This window comes from Dipodomys ordii, unplaced genomic scaffold, assembly GCF_000151885.1.
Source record: "Dipodomys ordii isolate 6190 unplaced genomic scaffold, Dord_2.0 Scaffold10, whole genome shotgun sequence".
NCBI lineage: Eukaryota > Metazoa > Chordata > Mammalia > Rodentia > Heteromyidae > Dipodomys > Dipodomys ordii.
The window spans coordinates 11,271,651-11,281,314 of NW_012267226.1; the positions used below are offsets into that span (position 1 = coordinate 11,271,651).

Genomic DNA, 9,664 nt, shown 5'->3' on the forward strand with positions numbered 1-9,664 from the left:
GAAGATATAATATCCTCTAAAGTATCAAAAGCATACTTGGGGCCATTAAGCATTGCAAAGGAGTTCTCAGCTTATAACCCTAGTCCTTGGTAAGATGCAGCCTTGTTTTATATGATTAAAAGTGTTGGGCACCAAAAAATTTAAAAAAAAATTTTTTTTTATTGTAAAGATACTATACAGAGGGTTACAGTTACATGAGTGAGGTAATGAGTACACTTCCTCTTGAACATTGTTACCCCCTCCATTGTTTTCCCCCTACCATCCCCTCCCTCCCTCCCTTCCCCTAGGTTCTTTTTTTTTATTGGGGCACCAAAAAATTTAACTAATGGGTGTATAGTACCCTGCCTGTGTCCTTAAACCCCAAGAGCAGATTACAAATTAAAACCATCATTATCTCCTGACTTGGCAGGCTTCAGTGAGCCTAGTAAGGATATTTCCACAAAACAGGTTTTAGGATTGGAGGCCACACGAAGAGTTTCCAAGGGTTTTATATCTTTATTAATCTCTTACTAGATTTGTCTACTTGTGCTTTGGAATAAGCCAGATATGGATCAGATAGGGACCATGGAGTGAATATAGTGAGAACTTGCTTCCATAGTAGCCTTTAGAGTCTTCTTTACTTGCAGAATATCTGGACTTTCATTTATGTTTATATTCATAGATGCTGCAGACATATCCTTTCAGTTCTTTGACTCTTCAGTTTTAAGTTTTATATTTAGCTCCTTATTTTGATATACAAGCTAACTTAAGTGTATCCAAGCTTAGCATTTCTAAAGTGAATTTGTGTGTGTGTGTGTGTGTGTGTGTGTGCATGCATGTGTATTCTGTGTGACTTGCAAAGAAGGTAAGAGACTTAATTTTCACAAAAGTTCTCAATACAGAGATTTTTTTCCCCCTTAACTATAAGTGTTCATCACATACTCGTTGGGTGAGATGTTTAGGTTTGGAAGGTTCTAAGCCAGCCAATAAAGTCATAAAATCAACTACAGTGTCAATGTTATGCTTCTGGGTGGTTGTGTCCTTCAATACACATAAGACACTCAACCAGCTAAAAGAAATGAGCTCAGAGATATTAGCTCGGAGGAAAAGAAGGATCACATTGAGGTCATTGATAGGGCATCCTAGCATCTTCCTACTGAGAAGATCAAAAGCTGGGAGCATCTCATAGATGGATAGGAGTCGTTTGTCCCACGTACATAGCCGTGTGAGGTTGTATATTATTAATGGAACCAATAGAGTGTATACTACTGCACTAGAGAGGCTAACAATCTGGAAAATGGATAGGGAGGTCAACCTGCATGTGATCAGATCCGGAACATGTGTCTCATCCTGTAGCAGTTCTGTCTTGATGGAACAGCTGAATTCTTTTTGGAAGAAGATATCCAAATGAAAATGACCAAGATACAGATAAGTGGCTGAGGTGAAGAGGAGCAAGAGGGAGTTCCTTAGGAGATAGACGGCCACTAGTGAATGTGAGCGCTGCTTGCATGCCAAGTACCGTTCTAGCAAGGGAAATTCAAAGTATCTTTCTTTCCGGGCCCTGGGTAAGGGAAGAAAGACGTCAAGGTTAGGAAGTGCCATTTAGAACCACATCCTAAAAATCACTAAGGAAAGTAACTGATCTGTGTATCCAAAATGACATGCTTGGTATCCATGAAAAGCTGTCTTTCCCAAGCATAACCATGGTCTTTTTAATGAAAGAGGTGTGGGATTATTCTCTAAATACTGGGTGCAGTGTGATAGACACAGAAGATGGTCAATGAATAATGAATGGTCACTATAAATTTCTGCCTACCAAGGCAGATTTTAACTCTAAGCTGAAATAGACTCTTAGGAAGCAATAGGCTTAAGAAATTAGCATTGGACTGGGAGTCCAAATCAATGCACTGTGATTCTTAACCTGTATACTCTTCACTACGATTTTCTTGGTTAGATTAGTCATTATTTGTGTGTGTTGGTCATGTGCCTTGAGCTTTTTTGCTCAAAGCTAGTAGCATTTTACCACTTTGAGCCACTGTGCCACTTCCTAACTTATTCATTTTATACAAGTGTGGTAATATTTATGTGAAGAGCTGTGATGTTAAAGTACAGTGAAGCCAAGAAGCTGAGTGTCTGACTTATGGAAAAGGGGCATAAAAATATGCACATATAAAATAAAATGAATATTTGACTTGTCAAATTGATGAATATGACCCATAGTAGTTGCAAACGTTAGCAGATGGAATAACATTGTGGGTTGGAGTGTTCAGAAATGTTTATAGAGAATATTGGCTTGAAGCTGGGCTCCAAGGGATGGAGAGGATGTAGTGTGCCTATAAACATGGGAAAATACGATTTCATATCTTTGTTGAACTATTTCCTTAGTAGGGCCCACCCTGTTTGCCCTATTTTAAAAATGGCACTGTTCTCTATCCTTCAGCTCTCCAGACCTCCTTTCCTCCTGTTACTTTTTTTTACACTACTCATCATGTATTAATGTATGTTTTACCTATGAGCTGTCATTTCTCTATCCTTCAGCTCTCCAGATCTCCTTTCCTTCTGTTACTTTTTTTTCTACCACTCACCATGTATTAATGTATGTTTTACCTATGAGCTGTCATTATTGTCTTTTTGCCTTAAGAGAATGTAAACCTCACATAGGTAGGTTTAGCTTTGTCACTCCTGCTTCCTGTCTCTAACACACTGTTGTATCAGAATCACCTCGCACAATGCCTGGTACTCTGATAAATGACTAAATAAATTATCTATATAGGGAAAAGGAGGAGACTGCTTGGATAGAGTAGAAGATTTCTGTCACTTGCTATGGATTAAGTATTTCTTATCCAAGTGCTTGGGAGCAGAAATGCTTAAAACTTTGGAATGTTCCATACTTTAGAATATTTGTATTATTCATAGTAGCCAGAGGTAGAAGTCACCTAAGTATCCACTTGCAAATGATTTCTCTGTCTATATTAAATATTACTCAGTAACAATGTGAATGACATTCTAATATGCTACAACACTTTTACTTAGGATGCTGAATATCTCTTGAATTCTGTAGCACTGCTGAATTTGGAATTTTGGATAAGGATACTCAATTTATAGTTAAAAGCATGTTGGGGCCTAAGACAAGTACTTGTGAGAACTTGTATATTTTTTGATAGGCATGGAGTTAGTAATGGAAGTTTGTGAATAGAGGAATAGAATACAGAAGTGAGAGTAATCCCTTATGGCTTAGGATATTATTGTAATGCTCAACAGAATCTTTCAGAAAAAGGCAGAAGAGATAACTCACTTCTCTAGTTCATCCCAGAAGACATGGGGGTCAGAGCTCTTCTGTCGGATCTTCAACATGTGCTGTACCAGGCGGATGGAGCGATTATAGGATTTGTCCAGTTCGCTGATGATGAACAGCAGATCTGAGCTGAGGGCTGGCACAGCTGCATACTGCCACAGCAGTACTGGCAGGTACATCGCCACAGCTAGGGCCATCAGCGAGTAGGGGAGAGCCTACAGGACAAGAATAGTTTGAGAAGAGAGCCTGGAGTGCTGAGCTTGATTGACAGCTCTGGGAAAGGGACTTGCTTCTACTCAGTTTCTGCCTCAGAAGGAAGGACAGTGTGCATAGTGGGCTACCCAAGGCTTTTTGCTGATATGGAAGAATATAAGGAGGCTTTATAGAGAAGAGATGGCAGATTTCCATGTTCCACCAAACCAAAGTCTATGGTATTTATTTTTCTTTCTTTTTTTTTTTTTGTTGGTCATGGGGCCCGAACTCTGGGCCTGGGCTCTGTCCTGAGCTCTTCAGCTCAAGGCTAGCACTTTACCCCTTAAGCCGTGGCACCACTTCTGGCCTTTTCTGTTTATGTGGTGCTGAGGAATCGAACCCAGGGCCTCGAGCATGCAAGGCAAGCACTCTACCACTGAGCCACCTTCCCAGCCCCATTCAACACTATTTCTAAACTATCATTTGTCTAGGGACCTAAGGAGAAAAGTAAAAGTAAAAATGAGGGAGCAAGTGATCAAAGGAGAGAAAGAGCGAGTGAGTGAGCAAGTGAGTGAGAGCATGAGTGAGAGCGAGAGCGAGAGCATACAGAGATCCACCCCACTCAAATGTGTAAGCTGAGCAGCTAGCCTGAAATTATGGGCGACATTTAGAACAGAGTTCTCAGAACCACACTAGTTTTTTTTTCCTCCCCTTGGCAATGCCGAATTTCACAAGCCTTGCCTCATAGTTACCTTAGGGGTTGAATTATGTTTTTCACCCCACATATGCAGAAGTCTTAATCCTTAGTACCTTAGAATGGAACTATTTAGAAATAGGGTCTAAACAACTAATTATATTAGTTAATTTTAAATGAAATTATGGTGGAATAGAGTAGGTCTCTAGGCCATTATGACTCATTTCCTTAAAACATACACAGACACACACACTTTATATGAGGCAGGCAGGCATGGAAAAGAGCCAGAAAGATATGTCCACAGCCAAAAGGAAAGGCCTGGAAGATTTGTTCCTTGCATCACTAAGAGGAACTTGATGTTGGATATTTTGTCTCTGGTTCTGTGAGATGATGCATTTCTGTTGTTTAAGTCACTTAGTTTGTTGTACTTTGTTATAGCAGCCTTGGAAAACTAATATAAGGACTTGTATTAGTATTTTGCGCATAGAAAAATGGCTATTTGGAAAGGCTTCTTAAAGTTACATTTTTACTAGGCACTTAACATTTTATTGCATCTGATTTTCACAAGGTTGCATTCAGGTAGGTATGATTAATGCCTCTACTTTACAGATAAGTTAACTGAAGCATGGAAAGGTTAAGTACCTGTTTAGAGTTACACATCCAATAGGCTGGGGAGCTGGGATTTGGAAATTGGTTCCCTATATGACTACTTGACCTATAGTATCTTCTTAACCAAGGATGTTCTTTTAGAGGAGAGTTCAGACAAAAAGCGAAGAGTACCTATTTCTACATATTTGATTGCATTTGGATAAAGAGAAAAGATGCGTGTGTGTGTGTGTGTGTGTGTGTGTGTGTGTGTGTGTATTGGTTTAATGGGCACCAGTGGCTTACACTTATAATCCTAGCTACTCAGGAGGCTAAGATCTGAGGATCACCGTTCAAAGCCAGCCTGGGCAGGAAAATCTGTGAGACTTTTATCTCCAATAAACTACTCAGAAAAAGCTGGAAGTCACACTGTGGCTCAAGTGGTAGAGCACTAGCCTTGAGCACAGAGTCTCAGGGACAGAGCCTAGGCCCTGAGTTAAAACCCTAGGGCCTGAAAAAAAAGAAAGCTAAAAAAAAGACAGTTTAGAGGAGTGGGAGTTTTATATATGGGTGAATTTGATGTAAAGACATTATATCCATGCAAACAAACATCACCATAAAGCCCCTTTGCACAATAACTTTATGCTAATTATTTTTTTAAAAAACATTAGGATAAGTAAATCCTGCCACAAGTGAAAATTATAACCTTTACCCTTGTCCGACAAATAACGTTAGACACATTATTTGTGCCATAATTCTTCACTCTCACAGTGCTTCTGTAGGTTTGAAGTGGAGCAGAGATTGGGCTTAGAGCGCTTCCTGGTGATCTTGATGATCAAGCATGTTAACCTTTTCCTAACATGAGATCTCCTCTGTGACCCTGTGAACTTGTAACCACCTATGTTGTGTTTGATCTGCCAGTAACAGAAGTCTCTTGAGTTTCCTTCATAGAGTTTCTGGTCATTGAACTGTGTCATTTTGAGGTCTTGTAAATGACCATTCATAGAAAATATCACAAGTGACTTCTGATTAATCATAGTGAATTGGATGACAAATTATTACTATGCCTGCATAAGACCTGATAGGATGACAATAAAAGATAAAAAGGGCATAATTTTCTAAGGATGGAAGAGAGGAGACAAGAGAAGAGACAAGAGCAATAAAATGTGGAAAGCTAGAGAGCAGATGTCCAGGGTTAGAAGGCAGGGACAAGCAAGCTATTTAGAACCATAAAGCTTCAGCAATCAGAAATATAGAAGGCCTCAGAAAACTAGTATGTAGAAAAGTTAGAACATCTGGGGGCTGGGAAGGTGGCTCAGTGGTAGAGCGCTTGCCTTGCATGCATGGGGCCCTGGGTTCGATTCCCCAGCACCACATAAGCAAAAAGAAAAAAGCCAGAAGTGGCGCTGTGGCTCAAGTGGTAGAGTGCTAGCCTTGAGCTGAAGAGCTGATGGACAGCTCCTAGGCCCAGAGTTCAGGCCCCATGACCGAACCCCCCCCCCCAAAAAAAAAAGAAAAATTAGAACATCTGTATGAGCAACAGACCTGCAGAGCTTTTTTATAATGTGATACATTGAAGCTCCTATCCTTCCTTCCATGACAGGGGCTTGAAGCATATTTTCTGGAGATATTAAATCAGATTGAACTCTGCACTTTAGTACACAGAAGGCTGAAGAACCATCCTCAGTTGGTGATTGAACGAATGAATACTGAATGGTGTGACCCACAGCTGAGTTACCAGAGGGCTGAGAGCCAGGCTTTTTACAAACCTGCACCTTGCTTCTAACCACAAATTATGGACTGAGTGTCTCAGAGAAGACCAACCAGCCCAGAAGAAAAGATTACAACAGACTCTGATATTATGGATTTTTCTTAATGAAATAGACCAAAGGGTTCACCTCCAACTACAGCTATCTGTCAACAGTCTCTCCCACAGTCACAAAGCTTCCTGATGAAAGAGGGCAAATGAAGATCAACTGGCATTTGAAAACTGCCAGGGACACAAAAGTCAGCAAGCAAAATAAGCAGGTATATATACAAAATAAGCAGGTATATATATATATATATATATATATATATATATATATATATATATATATATGTTGAGAGGAATACATTGGTGCTGCTCCGTCCCTGTCCACTCAGCCACAAAGCCAGCCAAATAGAACCTCTGCCTACTTTACCTTGTGAGGCCAGAGAGATTTGATTTTGTACTGGCCAGCCTCATCCTGTTCATGGTGAACAAGTAAGTCCCAACAGGAACTGTCCACGAATACGGCCTGCCGGACACTGAAGTTGCTGGGAGAGAAGCAGCTGATTGGAGACCCTGAAATAAGAATACAGCTTTGACACAACCTGGAATTGGAGTGGAGGAATGGGAACCCCACCCAAGGGGCCACAACCCTGCCAAGTTCAGTGTCTTGGCACTGTCTTCTTGTGCTTGTTTCCTGAGTTTGGCTCTGCTGTGTCATGGACAGTCAGGACATGATGGGATAACACTCACTGACCTGTGGAACTAATGTACTGATTTGTCCTTCTAGTACTGGTGGTCTTTTCCTTAGAGCTCCCCTGAACTCCCCTATAGGTAGACTCCTGCAATTTGGCACCAGAGGGTTTGGTGTTTGATAGTGACACCTTTGTTCCTAGAAAGGTGACATCTTTTAGATTCTAAAATATAGAAGACTAACTTCCTGAACTTCTGATTCTACCTCATGAGAGAGATCAAGTCAGTGGTATTGAAAGGAAAGCAGGGTTGGAGGAGTCTGACTTTTCTGGTTTTTCATCAGTCTCTGAATAAAGGCAGAGCTGGGAAACAGTACCTTTCCCCTTGTTGAAGATGATTGAAGATATAATGGTAGTTTGGACATCTCACTATGAAATGTAGTAAGCTTATAAGCACAGCCTAGAAAGAAAGTATAGAGGGAGTCACTTTTAGTAGATGGAGTAGTTTTGCTGAGTTAATTCAGTGACTACAGCACTGTATACATATGGGTATTATTGTCTAGATATGCATCTGAAGTTTATGGAGAGGAGGAAGATAGCTTATTCAGCATCTCTTTTGTTATTGTTGTTGGTTGCAGGGCTTGAACTCTGGGCCTGGGCCCTGTCCTTCAGCTCTTCAGCTCAAGGCGAGTGCTCTACCGCTTGAGCTACAGTGCCACTTCTGGTTTTCTAGTGGTTTATTGGACATATGAGTCTCACGGACTTTCCTGCCCAGGCTGGCTTTGAACCTAGATCCTCAGATCTCAGCCTCCTAAGTAGCTAGGATTGCAGGCGTGAGCCACCAGCGCTTGGCTTATTCAGCATCTTTGAACACAGCTCTTAATATATATTCTCAGTAACCCTGGAAGTGAAGGTGGAAAAAGGGCTCAGGGAAAACAAGACTTCACAGCATAGTTGACTAAGACAAAGAAGTTTCATATTCTGAAAAGATTATGGGACCTCAATGTCTCTTATCTCTATAAAGGTTCAAATAAAATTTAATTATTACAATGGTGTACAATATATTAATCCTGAAATTACAATTAATTATCTTTATTATAAAATTTCAGAGTTGACTTTTAACACTTTTCTTTGGTGCCTTTGCTTTATTAGTATCCCAAATATATGTACAGTCTTCTCCTTTGGTAATCCAGCCCAGCCCAAAGTGATAAAGCCTAGTTAGTGTGGGAGCTGTCTCACTTCAACTCTAAGGCATGCAAAGGGATGAAGCAGGGTCTTTCACTTACCATTTGAAGCAACTTACCAGAGGAAAACTCCTGGGCAAATGCCAAGGACATCAGCAGCAAGGGGAAGCCTACAGCAACAAACTTGACTATTTGGTCCAGGGGCAGTTCTAGGCGCAGTCCTTTGAGGTGGGAGCCCCTGCGGTCAGGCAGCAGGGCATCAGAGAGCATATACTCAGCAGCTGTGTGTGCGAGCGACATGATGCTGCAGAGCTTGGGGGTGCAGAGGTGGCAAGAGATGTCCTGGGGTAGTAGAGTGAGAAGATGATGGCTTTAGAAAGCAGGCTGTGAGCAGACTGTGCTTCAGCACCAGCTTCATGGATATCTATGCTAGAAACAGGCAACGATTCTCTAAATAACTGCCCAGGCCCTGAGCCAGGCACCATGGTAATTAGAGGGAGGTACAGCCTCAATGGGTCCTTGCTGGAGGAGGGTCAGACTTCATGTGTGGCTGGTGCCAGGCTGTTCTCTGGTTTGTCTCCGAGTAGATGTAACCTGTGGCTTTATACTGCCCTCTCATTAATAAAGTATTTTCAGCTGGGTGGTGGATAGAAAGAGGGCAGTGGAACCAGATCCCCCATATAATTGGTGTGGAATTTGGGTGGGTATTGCTTAAATGGGCTGGAGGCCCTCATTTTGTGGGTTGGGGTGGGAATGGAGCCCCCAGGACTCAGCTAGGATTGCTAACCTTGTAGAGTAGTCTTTGTTCTAGTGATGAATTTTGCTCCTGGCCCCAGATCTTTCCCAGAAACTGCTCTGGATTTGATGTTAAATTTTCTTCCCCACTCTGGTCTTCCAAAATATTTCAACCACATATTTACAATGTTTGATTCCTTTTTTAGTCCTTTCTGTTCTGTAGAAAGCTGGGTGATGCATGGTAATATTGAGTACAGGAAAGAGCATGACCTGTGAAATTTGGAGGGAAAAGTTCTCCCTTGGACTGCTAGGAATGCTAATTTTTTAAAATGCGTCATTTGCATCATTTTTCCACATCTCAAGTGGTAGTATGAGACTGTCTTACAAAATTGTGGTAGTTGTTTATGAGTAGTGTATGTGAAGGTATTAGGTAGACTGTAACATGCAGGATAGGTGCTATGGTTTGGTGGAACATTAAGAGGTGGGACCCAGTGAAAGGAAATAAGGTCACTGGAAGAATGGCCTCAAAGGGCATATTGGGACTCTCAGCACTTCCTC

The 9,664-nt window shown here is 41.3% G+C and overlaps 1 protein-coding gene across 1 annotated transcript; it reads right to left on the reverse strand.

The window, feature by feature from the left end:
* Positions 1-832: 832 nt before the first annotated feature.
* Positions 833-8,671, reverse strand: Panx3 (pannexin 3). The gene is made up of 4 exons (XM_013009781.1): positions 8,491-8,671; positions 6,929-7,071; positions 3,275-3,489; positions 833-1,540 (listed from the first exon to the last, which is right to left on the reverse strand). Exons 1-4 carry the CDS (start codon positions 8,669-8,671, stop codon positions 901-903), a joined length of 1,179 nt encoding a protein of 392 aa, XP_012865235.1. The 3' UTR covers positions 833-900.
* Between the last annotated feature and the right edge of the window lie 993 nt (positions 8,672-9,664).

Bases quoted from the DNA above. Each gene is read 5' to 3' on its own strand.
- Panx3 (XM_013009781.1), bottom strand. From the start codon at position 8,671: ATGTCGCTCGCACACACAGCTGCTGAGTATATGCTCTCTGATGCCCTG. The intron at 3,490-6,928 runs GTAAAGTAGGCA...CTTGTCCTGTAG, and splicing joins AATCTCTCTGGCCTCACAAG to GCTCTCCCCTACTCGCTGAT. The intron at 1,541-3,274 runs GTGAGTTATCTC...TCCCTTACCCAG, and splicing joins TTCTGGGATGAACTAGAGAA to GGCCCGGAAAGAAAGATACT.